Source organism: Colletotrichum fioriniae (assembly GCF_027942845.1).
Source record: "Colletotrichum fioriniae strain IMI 355084 chromosome Unknown scaffold_13, whole genome shotgun sequence".
In the NCBI taxonomy this organism is placed as follows: Eukaryota; Fungi; Ascomycota; class Sordariomycetes; order Glomerellales; family Glomerellaceae; genus Colletotrichum; species Colletotrichum fioriniae.
The window spans coordinates 1,181,734-1,199,187 of record NW_027076849.1 but is presented as its reverse complement, the minus strand read 5'-3'; the positions used below and the strand labels follow the sequence as shown (position 1 = coordinate 1,199,187).

Below are 17,454 nucleotides of genomic sequence, written 5' to 3'. Positions count from 1 at the left end.
GCGTGTTGCGCAGAGTGGGCGATCATGGTGCATTGTCGAGACAGGCAGAACATCTAGCCGTTCGTTCGTAACGTTCACATCTTGCTACAGCCCACTACCTGATGTCAGCATCACAGCGGGAGAACGTTTTGTTCACCATTATATGTGTTATACTTGAATATTCCACATAGCTCAATAGATTCATGCTGGGTTCCAAGGGAAAAAAAAAAAAAGAAAAAGAGAGAGCCATTCAAGGCTCTCGATGTGTATGGTGCTCAAACTAAACAAAGCTAAAAACAATGGATATACAGGGAAGCCTCGCGCTCATCCTCGGCTTTTGTAAGTAATTCTGTGTTATGTACTTTCCAGACCTTGCCGCCTTGCTTATGGTTTGATGGCATTTGGTGTGAGGCAGATAGGTGTACAGACGCATCTTGGTGGAACCCTTTCTGCCTACATTAGGCCTCCCGTCTTATTCTCAGGCCATGTGTAATAGGGCGAGACGCGGGAGGCGATGGCACATACAACATGTGAGGAAACGTTTCATTCCTCATCCTCTTCCCCCTCCTCCTCGTCTTCTTCTTCGTTTTCAGCCCCGGCAGATGCATTTCGCGCCTTTGCCCGCCGTAAACTCGCCTGAATATTCCTCACATCGCTCTCCCTCACCAGCGCCCCCGTCTCCTCTGAAATCTTCTCAGCAATCACGCGCGCCGTCAACTTCCCCGTCGGCAGGTCACCCCTTGACAACGCATCCACCCGGTTCCTGATCCCCTGCACGCCGCCCTCGGCCGCCTCCCAGCTCAGCTGGCGAAAGGACCGGCTCGCGGCAAAGGACTCGGTCAGCGGCGGGTGGTTGTGCTCCATGTTGTGCGGGATGCAGACCCAGCAGTCGGCCTGGAGGGTCAGGTGCGCGCGCCACATGCAGCCCGTCTTGTTAGATTTTGTGTTGCGGATCATGGCGACGGAGGCCTTGGGGCGGCCGCCGCGATCGCAGCTCAGGTCTTGGCGGTAGATTTCCTTGGTGCCTGCGGAGCGCTTGGAGCGGGTTTTGATGACGCCGTAGCCTTCTTTGCGTTGAAATTCACGGACTTTGGCGACGAGGCCGTCGAGGGTGGAGTCTGTGATGTACATTTGTTCGGTTGGTGAGCTGGTGATAGTGGTAGTTGGTGGTGCCGAGAATGTTTGAGTAAGGAAACAGGGGGGTCGGTTGCGCGTGAGTGGTTTGGGAGTAAGTTGGGGGGTAAGTAAGGGGATGGAGCGACGCGTTACACACCATTTGGCATGCTACTCGGCCATTGGGAGCTTAAGTAAAGTTTAAGCGGTGGCCGTTTAAAGAATTGGGGGTGCCGGATATGGATCATCCTGCCTCCGTCTCCAGCGACGACAATGGAACTTCCGTCCAGCTGCCTTTCTATCAGAACAAGGAATGAATCAGCCTTTGTATCACGAAAATGACCTGCTACTGAACTTTTCTCAAACCACTGATGTTTTCTAAAACCCACCGTCAGATTTGTCTTGCGCCAATGTTATTAGCTCTCACCACCTGTCTCACATGAACTATAGCCTTGAGGCGAGAGCAATTGAGTGATACCTTGCACTTTGCTGCTGGATATTCATATAGGTCGTGGGCCAGTTGGTCATTCTAACTGGGATGCAACATCACACTTAAGTTGTACGCTGGCCACGGGCTGCGTCGAGGCCTACCTAGCTGACGGCACCGCCGACATGTTCCTGATACGTCTGAGGCTAGATTCCATATGAAATACACAATAAGGCGCATCTGAAAAACAAGGCGCATCTGAAAAATTAGCCAAGATTTCTAGTGTCAACTAAGCCACGATTTTGCGTGGCTGTTGTCTGAGGTTGAATCGAGAACCATGCTTTCAGTCAGGCTGCGGTACCTTGTGTGACTATGGGGGCAAACCTCGGCTTGAAAGAGGTTCTCATGGCCAAACTCATCACGTGTAGCTTTACTGTTTCATTTTAATAATCAATGGAGGCCCCGTGTTCTCTGTGCCACCATCATAGAAAATAGACCTCTTCCCCTTGCCCAGGACTCGTTGATGTGTCCAGTCACTTACGCTGTACCTCGTCGTATCCTAGAAGCTCGCGCAAGACTATCTAGACCTTCAGTAACGGACTTACATTCATCCACATTCAGTAAGAGTAAAAGACTTCAAACAGATCTCGAAATTGCCCGGGTTGAACTAGCGTGAGGGAGATATGCCGGACTCTCCTTCCTCTAACCATTCTACGGAGGACACAACAGGTCTTATGGTGTCGGCCAATAACGAAGGGCCATGCGAACAATGCTCGTCCACATCACCCCCTTCCAGCATTAAAGGGGCGGTCTTCAAGCTCGATCGAAAACTGGTCAGGAATACGGGTCTCCATCTTGACGGAGATTCTGAGCATGATGAACAATATTGGCACGTCAATGGCGGGATCTGGCGTCCTGCATGGCTCCAACCGGTCGTCCTGCTCGCACTCTTTACTTTCTTCTTTTTCTCCGCCATCAGCCTTCCTACAATGTTTTTCATTTCTTCGAAAAACCGCGGGCTCGTCACAACCCAACAAAATCTCCATTACTTTTGGCGCTTTGGCCCAACCGCTGGTAAGGCTACCCGCAATGTACGCCTACCGTAGGCTGTGATGCTGACTTTAAATTCATCAGTGATCACGCTGGTTTCCATTCTTTGGTCGAGGGTTGAGACCCAAGCTCTACGATACATGCCATGGATTGCTCATCGCTACGAACACTCGCCAGAGAGATGTTACGACGATTACGAACTCGACTACACAGCTATAATATCGCCCAAAGTTTTGATTCAATCGTTCAAACGGAAACACTATCTTGTATTCTTGGTTGCTACAATTTCTGCTCTTCTCAAAATCCAAATCGTTCTTGCCCCTGGCTTGTACAGCTTCGAAATGGTCAATGTTACGGAAACAGTCGACATCGAGATTTTGGACACTTTCAACACCACTGTACCGTGGTCTCTGTCGGCGGATTTGAGTCCGTTTTATATGGCGCAAGCAACTCAGAACTTCGACATAGACTATCCCTTTGGTATCAATGAGCAACTGTCGTATCAGACATTTACAAATAAAAGGGGCTCTCGAGGCACAACCGACTCGCCTATCGAAACCAATGTCGCCGGCTATCTTACGACAACGCAGTGCCTGAAGCTAGAAAACCACTCTTACTCAGACATAGAACCGTTTAACAGCAACTTCTCCATATTTTCTGTCCGAGACCTCATGTTCAATTTCAATGGTTGCGAGCAGCCATTACCAATACGTAAAGACCTTCTCGCCAGTAGCGTAGGAAGAATGCGTCAGGAGTCTACTTGGAAAAAGAACAAAACCATCACTCACTGGGCAAGCTTTTCCGACATAGCCAGTCATATTCAATGCAAAGGACTGCCTGAAAAGGGTAGTCGGTCCCTGTATTACGCCGCTCGTTTTGGCAGACCGTCCAAGAATTCCTCGCCGCCCATCTTGCTAGACGTTGCAGCAGTGCTCTGTTTCTCTGGCTCTTGGGTCAAGAGAGTCAAAGTCATCGATGATGGCAAAAGTCCTACTGCTGTCGTACTTTCAGACGAAGCTGGACACTTAGTTGATACAAATCTGTGGGATTTCATTGGGAACTCAGCACCTTGGACTAGTTGGAACATATCAGGAGTCAACTTGGTGCTGGGGCCCCTTGCGACAGCCTATTTCTTTTTCGGCAACCTTCCAGGTCTGCATTTAGACCCAGAGAACGTTGGTACTTACATCGACCCAGTGCACGCTTCATTGTATACGACTGAGCTACTTTACCAATCAGCCATGAACATGTCTCGCATTCTCGGCCCATGGATCGGACATTATCGCCTTCGACAAAAGATCAATCAACCACTGTATACGACTGGCACCAGGCCCGTGACTATCGGCAAATTGATGGTCAACAAGCTGACTTGTTTATTTATGACGGTAGTCTTTGTACTAATCATGGCAACGCTCACTTCTGTACTTTTTTCCTCCAGAAATAAGACGAAGATTTGGTATAGAGATCTTGCGACAGTCATGGGAAACATGATTTTTCTCCGTGACTGGAGGAGATATCCCGAACGAAGATCAAAGTACTCCTCCACCCGACTCAAAGAAATCAAAAGTGAATGGAGTACATCCAACTTTACCCCCTTGGTACTAAGGGTTTGGGCACGAGTTACGGCCGTTGTTTTGGTACTGGCCATAATGACGAGCCTCTGCTATACCCTGATGTTGTCGACGGCATCACGAGGAATTGCGACAATCCATTCCGAAACAGGTTACTTGCATATGCTATGGACTTCTTTCCCGGCATTCACAATGCTAAGCGTAGCCTTGTACATCAATTCTTGCGACTCGGCATACCGAGGTCTGGCTATTTTTTCCGCACTTTCCGCAAGATGCCGTAAGGCTACAGAGCTCGACATATCATTTTCCGACATGCTGGGGCTGAAAGTGCTTTATCACTCGCTTCGAGCTCAGATCGGCCTGATTACTTTAACGCAGTTTCTTGCCATCTGCTGCGGGTTCCTCACAACACTGATTTCAGTCATATTTACTGTTGAGACTGTTCCGCAGCCGAGCGAGTTACTATTGCAACCACTGACCTGGTTTGGGGATCCTGAAATTCAGAGTTTCGATTTCAACGACGAAGGACGCGCTTACAGAAGAAGCGTCCTCGGTAGCCTAGTCATTCGTCGGGGCGAGCGGAATCTAACATACCCTAAGAACACATATGATGATCTTGTTTTCCCAATTCTCGGTGCTATCGACCAGTCACAATTGGCACAAAATCCATCAGTCAAGGTCAATCTTACAGCAGCCAAACTCAACCCTACCTGCTGGAAAGTACCTTCGACCGTTTTCAATATCTCAATCTCACCTGACAGAGAGTTTCTGGACATTACCGAAACCTTTACCTGCCCTAACGGGCTTCAATCAGAGTTGATACAGAACCTAGGTGTGCGAATCAAGCCTTACAATTCCGACCAAAAGTACTTCGCTAGAAGGTTGGAATCCCCAGAAAACCCAGGCCATGCAAATGAGTCTTGCAACCTATGGCTACGAAAGACCGCTGCTTCATTTGCTCCAACCCGATTCCAGACGTACGCTTCCGGTAAATACTCCCCAGCGAGAACGAACTTTGAACATTTTTCAATGAGAAGATGTAAATATACCTGGGTTCAAGTACCCACGGAGGTTAGTCTCATATTTAAGGATGGAGAATACTCGATTGATCAGGAGGTTCCACCACGCCCAAACATGCTTGCAGCAGAACCCTGGGACACAGCATTCGCGATACCAAACGTCGATATCCAATTCCAATCTGGGTTGAGAGATAGAATGGCAATTCCGATTCTACTCAGCCCTAACACGACGAATTTGGATCCGTGGTTTAAAACCTTAATTCAACCATTTGGGCGATTTCCTGCAGATGCGTTCGGGGACCCAAGCTTTGAGGAAGAGATTCTCAAAGACGTACATCATCTTTACGGATTCCTCGTCGCCCAGCTTGCCAATGTCGAAAACCGACTTAAGATCTCAGAGAGTTCAAGAGATGGGCCTGCGCCGTCTCTTCCCAATCTGAAAGCAACCATCACCAACCTCAGTCATCGGCGCCTCATGCAAGACCCAACAGTGACCTACATCATCGTAGCCATACTCTCTTTAACAGCAATATCTCAAATCCTGATGTTGGTATCCAGTGTCTTCAAACCTCTCAGAAAGTCACGGCTCTTTAACATGAATGTGAAGGGCCTAGCTCCAGACGGCTTCAACAGCATAGCCGCCATGACCGCCCTCCTCAAAGACTCAAACGCAATGGACCACCTCCCCGAAGGCGCCGAGCACATGTCCAAGAAGGAACTCCACGAAAAGCTCTCCGGCCTCCGCTTCCGAATGGGTTGGTTTTGGCGGGAGAGTACGCAGACGCGGCACTACACCATTGGCGTCTTGGACGACGAGAACTTTGAATTTCTGGGTAACAAGGATGAGATTGCTAGGGAGGATGCGTTGTTGAGACATCCTCCTGAATGAGACGTATTGGCTTTTCAGCGAGAGAGATGGGATTATTGATTCGGTCGTGTGTTTGGTAGAGAGGATGGATGGGACTTTTGGGAGGACGGTCTTCGGAACGTGAAATGTTATGATGTGGGATTAGATTGAAACGCTGTTTGGAAGGCCTCTGGTTGAGATTTGATGGATGGATGGTGGGTTTCTACCGCGGAAGAAGGGAGGGCAGGCTCCTACGAGCAGAACAAACAGATCGATAGCTTCAAGACCATAAACCACACCGGCTTTGCCATCTTGTTGATTCCAATGAGTTGATACTTTGCTGGCACATTTGCAACACGAGGTATGGTGTAATCTTTGCCCGTTGGGCATGTAAATAAGGGGGTATAAGACCTATCTAGTAAAACGCCAGGGAAATGATTGTGTGTCTGTGTTGGAGGACGCCGTCCCCGTGTATGATCCAGAATAATGATACAGAGTTGCCTCGATAATAATACAGTGAGTTTCAGTCAAGCTCATCTAAACCATCTTTTCGGCAATGCGATGTTTGGGAGATGAGGTGGCCACACGTGACGCAAATGAAAAATGTGGTGCGAATTGCTTTGTCAAAGTCTTAGACCAAGACGTAGAGAGCACAAATCTGCCGATGATTAGCTATCACCCCATATCGAAAGGAAGTCGGATGACTTACCATGCTCAAGCCCATGACCATAGAACACCAAAAGCACACGTTATTTAGCGTCTCCTTGCCGCGCACCCACTTTGTGCGTTGCAGCACGACGATGGGCAGCTGCAGCATTTGGCAGATGAAGCCGTAGCCGCGAAGTTTCTTGGTGATACATGCCATAACAATCTCGTGACCAATGGCGGAGATCAAGAAAGTGATGACGGTGGCCGGAAGGCGACCGACGTACGGACGACTGGCGCTGTACACGTGACGGCGCAGGAAGCTGTACACGGGAATGTTCCACTCGCGAGAGAACTCCATCCAATCGGTTGAGTTCCACCAGTCGGAGTAGAAGTGGCGATCCGCAAAGTGCGTGATTTCGGCAAAGGCGCCGAGGGCGTACTCGAAGATGACAAGGAAGACAAGAAGGAAGGTCAGCATGAAAGGGAAGAGGAGCCAGGAGACGCTCTCTGCTAGGATGAGGAGGGCCTCGGAGACGGGCGGCTTCGGAACTGTGCTCAAGCGGACGGAGGCGTCGCTGAGAATGGGCAGGATAAATTCCTCAGAGATAACTGTGAGGAGGGAAATGCAGCCAAAGACAGCGATGATCTTGGAGATGAGGTTCTGCCAGTCGATGCGGGCTGTTCGAGGATACTCGAGCTCGTAGCATAGAGTGGGGCACAGGAGGTAGTCGAAATAGTTGGACCATGTCAAATTGCGAGGATATGCAAGATTTCCCATAGGTGAGGTGAGCTCCTGGGCCAGATCCTCGCGGAGCTGCTCGATCTCGTCCGAGGTCGAATCCGTGTCTGATGTGCCTGTGGCCTCTGACTTGGCCTTAAAATCGCGTGTCTTGGGGCTGCTGACGGTACCCATCGGGTTGTCGGGTGTTGGGTATAGGTAGACTGGGTCTTTCGACGCGGTCGAGGGGTTGTCGAGAGCGTAGAGCCGTTTCTCCGTCTCACTGAGGTGACCATTGTAAAAGGCCCAGCTATGCGTCTTCATCAGCAGAACCATGGTGTGTAGCAGCAGGAAGACCTGCGCGGTCCATGTCCAGTCGAGCACGAAGGGAATGGCAATCCAGAAGGCAAGCCATACGACTTGATAGATGCTCTGAACAGCCATGCCCCCATTCTTCCATGTCAGAGCTCCGTTGGCGGGGGCAGAGCGCCACAGGCGATGGAGGGGTAGTGACACCAGGGTGCTCGCCACCATGAGGAAGTCTGCAATGGCCAAATGCCAAATTTTGATGGTAAAGAGGGTCCAGATCTGGACTCTCATGGGGTATCCGGTATCCTTGATGTTGCGCAGCATGGTGGTGATGGCCATGATGGCGAGGCCGATCCAAAAGAGGTTGAAGAAGCCATGGAAGTCGCGGTAGTCGGAGTTGGGATCGAAGTGGGAAACGCGGCTCGCGAACTCGATTGTGGGGAAGATACGGCGTCGTTGTTCAGCACGGGCTTGCTTTTTCGCCGAGGACATGCTCTTGACGGAGGGGAGGGCATCGTGAGGGACTGGTGTTGAGCGGCCACTGTAGCGACATTGACGTTAGCGCTGGTGCGTGACGAAAGTGATGAGCTTGTGTGGGGAAGAGGTGTATCTACCTAGTAGTGCCGCTCGTCTGGCCAGTCTCTGATAGAGGTGTCAAGCCATTCATCTCGCCAACAGAAGTGTTGCTCTGTGTTCTCGTCAACTGGGAATGTTGTGGCTTCCTCGGCCTCGGCCGCAGGACGTGGTCGTGAGCCCCGCCGTTGGGGGAGGCAGCTGTAGATGCCATGATCTCGGGGGGTTCGTAGAGATGGAAGGAGTATGTGTCGATCTTGCTGATTGCCAGATGAGATATCAATCTGTGGGTTCAGTGGTGCGCATTCGGTGGTGAGCGGTGGTCTTCGCAGGAGCAATCGCCGCGCGATGCGGATAGGATGTAGCTGCGGGATGCAAGCGGCGACTGTGTTCAACGGGATCGCATCCGGATCAGACGGGGCAGCGGGAAGTTTATTTTAAAGAACGCCTCGAAGTGGGATAAGGAAGTGGTATTCAGGGTCGCAGATCAGGGGTCGCCATTTCTCGAATTTCGGGTAGTGTCCGCGTATTTGGGATGCGAATTCGGGACTTGGTACGAAGTAAGCAGCTCCGGAGACGAATGGGTTGGTTTATGGGGTGAGAGGCGACGGGGCCGCGTTTTGAAGCGATGAGCAAGGAGCTCTAGATGGTCCTACGAGTCCACGAGTGCGAGTGCCAGTGCCACTTCCTCCACTCCAAAATACTGCGTAAGGTACTCCGTACACAGTAAAGTGCACTTACGGCATTCCAAGGTTGACGCGGGTGGCCGTTGGGGCATGGGGCATGGGGCACCTCGGCCACTTTAAGAGGTACGTACCCACCAACACAGTTCAATGCGGCGCCGACCTGCCACTCCTGCCTCACTGGGTCTGCGTCACCCTGTTCTTTCCAGACTGTTTCTCTGCAGGCAACTGCACCTCAGTCAACACTTTCCCCAAGTGCCCGAGAGTGACATAAGGTACCTTAGTGTAGTGACAGAAAGAGGACACTCACCTCAGGAATTGGGGGCTGTGACTTACGTCAACTCCCACGTGACGAATGGGGGTCACGGGCCGAGGTGGGGGCAAGCTCTGATTAACCCAATTACAGCTCGTGATTGCTCCATTCTGTCTGAGCTCCTCCAAAATTTCCCGGAGAAAGAGCTCCCCCGGGCGGATCTTGGCAAGGGGGTGGAACGTCCGAGTTCCCGCCCGTCCGCCGCTTCTTTGCGATTGCCCCGCGGTTTGCTTTCGATAGCCCTCCCCAAGACGGATGCCAACGTCACTCCATGCAACCTCCAAAAGCCCAGACAGACAACAGACGTGGCCGAGGCCGCGAACCATTGTTACATCGGCTGGCCTCCCAAGATCACTTGGCCCCGTTGGGATCTGGAGAAGCCCCGGCTCCGGTGGCCGATCGCTGGCGCAACTAGCCAGTGACTGAGGAAGCTCGATTGGCATCCCGGCTTGCAAATCAACGCCTTACGAGGCTTGGACCTGCACAGCCGAGAAGATGCAATGCAATGTGTCTCCGCGTAAATCATATTACCTCGACTTAGGTATCTCGTTGCCTTGTCGTGTCACTTCCATTCGCTCAAGAAGACGAAAGCCATTGCAGATCACCACCTATCTTACTGTGTACCTTATGGTATGCCCAAGTGTGGCTGCAGCTTACGCCACCACAGCCACCTTCTAGCACCACCACACTTCTACCGTCACCTTATCACGGCATTCTGGCACTTCTGGCTGATGGAACGTTTGCTATGTGCCGTCTCCCGTCATTCAACTACCAACTATTGACAGCGTCACAGGCTAGACCTAATATATGCACTAGAAAGTAGCTGGCTGAGCTAAGCATGACTTTTGCGCTTGCCGTCTTGCCAATGAACCGAATTGGCAATGTTAGGTTTGGATGAGCAAAGCAGTCTAGTTTCACCCACAAACAGTCGTTTTGCTTGACGTTGAGTCTGGTGCTCTGCTGTCTGCTGTTTGAAAGCTTACAAGTTACCTTACTCTGATGTTAGCTACCTATGTGCTTAGTGCCACACAAACCGAGAAGAGGCCGAACCTCTTTACACCACAAACCGGCGGGATGTGAACAAAGCGGTATAGGCCCCGTCTTCTGGGCTTGGCATGTCAGAATTTTCAGCAACATTGACTCTCGAGCCTAAAAGAGCCTCAAAACGGTCTTTGACCACAAGCGTTCTACACCCCAAGTCTGGAGCCATGTAATGTAAAGTCACCAAAACTGCGTCAACCGCCGAAGCCATTACTAGCAGGACTGCCAGGACAAGGAATAGACCGCGCTGATATGATACATCGGAAATGGGACGGCAACAAGACAGTCGCGGATGCCGCTACTACATTACAACGTTACGGGTACCTTGCCTTACGGAGTACGCGAACATCTCGATGGCCCCCCATTTGATGATCGGGCACCAATTTCAATTGGTTCCAAGGATTATGACGTCCCGTCGGCCCGCCCCATCTCAGGTCAAAACTTGCACTCAGGCGATCTTTTTTTGCTGCTAGAGATAAGAGTTTTATCTGTTATTGATTCGGTCTCTCTCCATCTCTTTTCAATGCGACGCGCTCAGAGATCTTTCTCCTCTTCCCCCTTTTACAACTGTTCATAGACGGAATGCTTCCCTGCTAGCAATAACGACGCTGGAGGCGTCGAACTTCACAAGAAGAAGTGATTTTACACACATACCGAATACCCAGTTATCCCAAGGGCTGAAGTCCCCGCCGCACACGCGACCCAAACCGCACCGCACACGACCAAAAAACTTACACTATAGGCGATAAGCAACGTCAGTTGTGTTTATTCTCAACTGCCCGATGGCCGCTCCACAAACTACAACACCAACGTCAGCACCCGAAGTTATTCCGGGCACGCGACGCCTTTACGATGAGAACGGCAACAATTTACCGGGCGACGCCTCGCTCCTGAAGCACGGCGATATCGTCCTCGTGCCTCAACCCACTGAGAGCCCCAATGATCCCCTGCGATGGTCACTGGCCCGCAAGATCTGGCACTCGTGCCTTGTGCTCTATATTGTCGGCCTCACAGCCGCCACTTCCAACAATGCGGGCTCCGGCGCCGATGGCGTGAACGAGGAGTACGGAATCAGTTACGACGCCTTCAACACTGGCGCCGGGGTGTTGTTCATTGCGATTGGGTACTGGACCCTGTTGAGTTCGCCGCTGGTTCACTTGTACGGCCGTCGGCTGGGATATCTGATATCCATGGTTGTCAACATCGGTGGTCTCATCTGGTATGCTCGCATCACCAATGTTGGCGGCGTGGTCTGGTCGCAATTGTTTGTTGGTGCTGCTGAGTCTGTCGGTGAGGCGACTGTGCAGTTGTCGCTTCTCGATATCTGGTTTGAACACCAGACGGGCAGTGTGCTTGGTATTTACACCTTTGCAACTGCCATTGGAACCTACCTTGGGTGAGTTTGTCCTCTAACTGGCGAGTATAATACCAGGACATGTGATTGCTAAACGCAAGTAGGCCTCTCATCGGCGCATACGTGTCCAGTGGCCTCGGCTGGCGATGGATCGGCTACGTGGGCACCATCATCTGCGGCATCAGTCTGATCGTCATCTACTTTGGCCTCGAAGAGACGGAATTCAACCGGGATCGCTATCTTACCGGCAACGGCGAACGCTACCCCGTAGACGACGGTAACCGAACCACCGCCGCCGTGGTGCCAGAGAAGACCTCGGCACAGGCATCAGCCAGGAATTCCGTCAGCATTGAAAGAGACCCGGCTGCGGGCCAGGACGCTTCCGTCACCGAGAAGCAGCAGACGCCACACCTCGCCGAGACGACTACGGGCACCGACCACGGATCCATGGTCTCGACCACCGCGCGTGACCGCATGGCCTTTTCTTACTCCCGCCGCAAGACGTACTGGGACCGCATCCGCATCATCACGCCGGCGCCGAATCTCCAGGGCACGGGATTCAAGCAGTATCTCTTCCGCCTATGGCACACCCTCCGAGTCTTCACTTTCCCGGCGGTATGGTACGCAGGACTCCAGTGGGGTCTGCAAAACATCTGTTTGACGTTCTACCTGACGGTCCAGGAGGACTGGTGGTACGGCCCGCCGTGGAACTACTCTGCGGCTGCCGTGGGCAACATGAACCTGCCGACGCTGATTGGAAGTTTGATCGGATGTATCTATGGCGGTTACGGAAGTGACCAGTTCATGTTGTGGATGATCAAGCGGAACAAGGGCGTCATGGAGTCCGAGTTCCGGCTGTATCTGATGGCCCTCTGCACGGTGATCTTCCCGACGGGCATGTGGCTTTTCGGCATCGGGAGCGCGCGAGGCTGGGACTGGCCTGTTCCGTATGTTGGGTTGGGCTTCATCGGTTTCGGGTACGGTTGTGCCGGAGACTTGAGCTTGGCTTATCTTGCCGATTCCTTCCCGTAAGTTTTGATCTCTTCTTAGAGTTGGCAGTATGATGGGAAGAGTATAAGCTAACACGACATGGCAGTGAAATGGTATTGGAAGGTATGGTGGGCGTGGCCGTCATCAACAACACGATTGCTATGCTCTTCACCTTTGTGGCGAGCTACTGGCTGGACTCGGGCATGGAGAACTGCTTCATTGCCCTTGGCGTCCTCAGTTTTGTCATCATGGGGTTGAGCCTGCCGATGATTATGTTCGGCAAGAGGTCGCGCCGGTGGGCCAAGGATAGATACTTGCGATTTGTTGATATCCGTGACGGCTTTTCCAAATAAGGAAAAATAGTGACCAAAAAGATGCCTTTGGATGGCATGGGGACGAGTGCAGACGGTAGTCCTAGGTAGAGTTCGGCCTAGGTGTCTACCTTGACGAGACGTTTGCTCTGTAGACTGTACACTCTGAGATGATAGAAAGCCCTGGCCTCTTGGCTGGGCATGAGTATTCCACGTTCACAAATGATAATAGATGATATTTCAGAGCGAAGATGAACTACCGAAGACACGAAGTGAAGCAAAGTACATGCCAAGGGCTGATCTATCACGTATTCATGGGCAAGAGCATAATTGAGGGAGCTACCTATATCCACTTGCCATTACTTCCTTCCTCTTTCCGCCATTTCATTGTGGAGGCAAGGTACCTTCCCCGGAACATTTTCCCTCGTCGCTCCTTCCATCCCAAGAACAATCATGGGACGCCATCGAAGGCTACCTGCCTCACGTTCTTTTCAGTTGTTACCTCAGGTATCATTCTGCTCAACGTCCTCGTCGCCATTCAGGCTCCATCCATCGTCAACCCTCCAACATCTTATCCCCTACCTTACCTTGTTGAGCTTCATCCAATATCAGTCACTTTGTCAACCACACGCCGACCCCCACGCCTCGTTTCCCTCGCCTCTTCCCGGCGTCCTTCCGCCTGACATGCCTGGCCTTGGCTTGCAAAGGGACTGATGGGCTGACCATTTGTGCCATAACGAGACTCCAAACGCCTATCCCCGGAACTTTTGGCCCTGCGCTTACCATGTGCCGCCAGACGACGTTTCGAACGCCTCTCACGGCCTCTCGTTCGTCAGTAGCCACGCGTGCCACGCCATCGCGGAGCAATGAACCCAATCTGGAGTCATCGAGGCTCTCCCGAACCAATGACTGTTTGCCAATATTGACTACACCAGGCATATCGTTTGTCCCCAGACACCAGCCATTCTCCTTTGGTATAGAGATTTGCAGACGATGCAAGATTCTTGTCCATTTCATCCAGCATTGTCAGGAGTAGACGATGATCTCGGCTGTAACAAGCTTGGCTTGACCAAGCCTGAATAGCAACAGAAGAAGTTCCACTTTGCGAATCTGGAAGTCTCGACCTAGAATACACCGCTGTCTCGCTGAACATCTTGGCATCTCTGGGATATCAGGTAAGGTCAAGTGCGTTGCCCTGTTCTTATCTGTGTCAACTGACACCAACATCATGTTGCTCCTCTTTTTGACACATTGGACTATGAGCAATACCATGCATTAGGCGTCTGCGTCGGCTAGAAAGTATCACCAAGCTATGAGCTGACCAAGAACCCAGATCCTATACTTCAGCTGCAGCAGACGGAGAACATCGACAATCGCAACGTAATCCACGTAAAGTCTTCGTCTACAGCGCCGTTCAGGTCCATGCGAATACGGATGCTCTCGTGGTTCGTTGGCGCGGAGTAAGCCTGGGGTTGCTTTGCATCGTGCCGTCTCGCGTCCTTCTATTGACTGCTTACATCCGCCCTGCGGCTCGGCTTACTCGTCCAAGAAAGCCTGTTTTCCTCCTACCGACCTAGACGACAAGTTTAGAGTTATCTCCAGGCTCTTCGCTGCTACGAACAACCGTTCTCGAGCTAGATGAAATGCCGCATCAACTTACGTCGATATTGCCGGCAATCTCGGTGAGTGAGAAGTGCACAGCAGAAAAAGACCGCCCGATCGGTTAGCATAGGTCTTGAGAACCAACAGTTACGGATACCTGACCGAAGTACCCTGTTCGACCTTCCCAAAGTAAACATGGTGGAACTTTGTAGTTCCTTATCGACCAAACGACCAGGACCCAAGTATTTGGAAAAAAAGGTTCGCATTTCCAAATACCCCGACTTATCATGGCACAGCAAGTCTGTCACTCAGCAGCCCGCCAGTCCGCAGTGTGAGCTGAGCTGATTCGATGGCATCGAAAGATAACCCAAGAAGTTGCTTTGTCACCTGATGGCTGCCACACCTGTCGCCCACATCCCAACTTGCGCATTCGAATCGATCCGAAGCGCGTCATCGACATCTCAGGGAACATCTTCATTGTCCCATCCAGATACTACAATTGCGTCCCAATCTGATGTTTATGCTTTTCGAAAAAACAATCGGTCTCTTCCGAGGAGTGGATGACTCCGATGGCGATCACGAATCCTCAGAGCCACTCGGCTCGCGTGCCCCGGGCCATGGACCCAGCCATCAACGATTCCAGGGTAGATCTTTGCTGGAGCACGACTTGAAGCACGACTTTGGACTCCAGAAGTCGTGCTTTGGCTCGCGTCACTTTACATTAACATTGCCGACTCCTCGGGCCTACTTGATGGAGTATTCCCATGCGTGGACCCGTCGGCGTCTGTTCGCCTTGCCGTCGGGACCCACGTAAAGAGGGAGCATGCCGCTTAGCGTCAGCTCTTGACGACTTTCTCTCTCATGAGCTGCCCGATGAGCGTTATGCTAAACACCACCTTTGGCTAGCCCAGGTCCGAGACCAAGCACATTTCGCTGTAGCCAAAGCCGCAGCTCGGACAGCAAACTGCTACTTAGTGTGTATTGACTGACATTTCATGTCAGGTCACCTTCATTTTAGGTCAGCAAGGAGCCCGTCGCCGGCTGTTCCTGCTAGTGAGACGCACTGCAGGGATCTCCTTGGCTCCGCGGATATTGGGGTCGAAAATTCGAGAACATTAGCCGGTACCTATTATCTCATGTTCCGTTGGAAAATGTTTTTCGGCATCTCGCAACTTGCGGTTCATATCTCGGGGGCTGTCAGCCACTCACCGTTCACTTACCATCTGGTACGCTGCACTTCTCCCGCTGCTTTCGGCGGATTTCCTGTGGCCTGCAAAGAGGCTGAAGACGCCTAACGCTCTGCCCCATGATGGACGAGAACGAGAACAGCCATCAAAGTCAGCCATTGGCCACGCCTCGGCTTTGACAGGACAGCACGGACGAGCCTGCGGTGCAACCGGCCGAAAGCATGTTGACCGTCGCTCGGCAGTGCCCACAGGAGCCGCCCAATGCCATGCCAATTTCCAACTAAAAGATGGTACTCGAGTATGAATCGTGGCGTCCTTAGACAGAGATCTGCTTTGTCTTGCGGCCATTCCGCGGAAACTCGCCCCCAGTCCGTTTCTTGGTCCAGTCCCGCCGCCGGCCCATTGAAGGTAGCTGAAATGGAAACCCCGCGATTGCGGCCTTCCAAAGACCAGACGGGTTAGTTTGGAGCGGCGCTGTTCGGATGTGTCTCTGACAGCACCTTGACCATTGGCCGTGCTCACCAAATGGCTTATCGGATGGAACCAGGAGTGCCAGGTTGGCTTGGTGGAAGGCCGTTGGAACATGCACCATGCTTCTACGGCGTTAGTCCACCGCCCGCGGCAGCTCCCCCAGCTTTTCCCTCCCAGGCCGATGGCTTGGTTGCTTGGCTAACGAGGGGAGGGCCAAAAGCGAGCAGCAACCCATCCATCCTCCATGATGATTGACGGCGGACAGCGGCGCTCTTTGAATATCATCAGCGATGTGGACCTAGACCGAGGGAGATGTCGGAAGGCTGCCCGGTTGGAACCTGATGCTTGGTTGGTGACAGTTCGCGCCGCTGTCTCTCAGTCTTTCTGCCTCTCACACCACGGCCTTTCCGAAAAGGGGGAGGGCCTAGTTGATAGGATACTTACAGACAGGCACGATGATTGGTGGTCTGAGTCAGGACTCGGTCGTTGGCGTCTTTTAGGCCGACCAGGACGCTCTTTCACCTTCTTAATCTAGAACAGTGGTGGCACCATTGTACCTATTCCCCGCCTCCTGGCCACCCTGGAAATTGGAATTGGTCGCCTACCCATCGAGCACTTTCGCACAGGCCCATGGTAGCAATGTCGACATGTCGGGCACATTGGACGAAATCCCAGGGCTCTCCTGGACGCGGAGGCTGGAGAGAGGCACACACACATATACATACACACGCAGTAGGGCGAGCGTGAGGGAGGGAGTGCGCATGTACCCACAGTCAACCAAAGGACGAACCGCCTTGCCCCCAGCTTCGATAGCAAAGGCAGGCCCCCCATCCGCCGTCGAGGGTTCCCCCCAACTCGTCTTGCTTCTCTCGGTCGAATTGGTAGCCAGCGCCCGCTCCGACCAGCAAAAGGCGTTGTGAATGGTTCCCCATTCGTTTAGCAAACGCCCGGACTGCCAGACCGTCTGAACAGCCATTGGCCATGTAACGCTTCTTTAGCCCCTCCCTTCGCGCAGCTCCACGGACCCAGCTATGGTTCTGGCTGCTGGGAGGCCCTCTTATCACTGAAAAAGAGAGCCCCGAAGGGACGGGATACGGGCTTGTTCTACCCATGTGCCACGCTCGCTTTCCTTGTTGAGGAAATTACGCGAAGGAACTTTTGCCTGCAGCTTTCACCACACGGAGGAACTTGGCGACCGCCGACCAATGCCAGTTCAACACCGGAAAGTGGTCTTCGTCTTTCTCGACC

The 17,454-nt window shown here is 52.3% G+C and overlaps 4 protein-coding genes across 4 annotated transcripts; 2 read left to right on the top strand and 2 right to left on the bottom strand.

Moving 5' to 3' along the window:
• Positions 1 to 522: 522 nt before the first annotated feature.
• N0V96_010066 (uncharacterized protein) lies at positions 523 to 1,110 on the bottom strand (the record flags this gene model as incomplete). The annotated part of the gene is made up of 1 exon (XM_053197441.2): positions 523 to 1,110. One exon carries the CDS (start codon positions 1,108 to 1,110, stop codon positions 523 to 525), a length of 588 nt encoding a protein of 195 aa, XP_053045145.2.
• A 4,644-nt stretch (positions 1,111 to 5,754) lies between these two features.
• On the top strand, positions 5,755 to 6,048 carry N0V96_010065 (uncharacterized protein; the record flags this gene model as incomplete). The annotated part of the gene is made up of 1 exon (XM_065758833.1): positions 5,755 to 6,048. One exon carries the CDS (start codon positions 5,755 to 5,757, stop codon positions 6,046 to 6,048), a length of 294 nt encoding a protein of 97 aa, XP_065612600.1.
• A 589-nt stretch (positions 6,049 to 6,637) lies between these two features.
• Positions 6,638 to 8,468, bottom strand: ARE2_2 (Sterol O-acyltransferase 2 (Sterol-ester synthase 2); the record flags this gene model as incomplete). Its single annotated transcript, XM_053197439.1, has 3 exons — positions 6,638 to 6,664; positions 6,716 to 8,222; positions 8,296 to 8,468. The coding sequence occupies 3 exons, from the start codon at positions 8,466 to 8,468 to the stop codon at positions 6,638 to 6,640; spliced, it is 1,707 nt and encodes a 568-aa protein (XP_053045143.1).
• Positions 8,469 to 11,073: 2,605 nt separating this feature from the next.
• HOL1 (Major facilitator superfamily transporter) lies at positions 11,074 to 12,988 on the top strand (the record flags this gene model as incomplete). Its single annotated transcript, XM_053197438.2, has 3 exons — positions 11,074 to 11,687; positions 11,750 to 12,673; positions 12,742 to 12,988. The coding sequence occupies 3 exons, from the start codon at positions 11,074 to 11,076 to the stop codon at positions 12,986 to 12,988; spliced, it is 1,785 nt and encodes a 594-aa protein (XP_053045142.1).
• Positions 12,989 to 17,454: the final 4,466 nt, after the last annotated feature.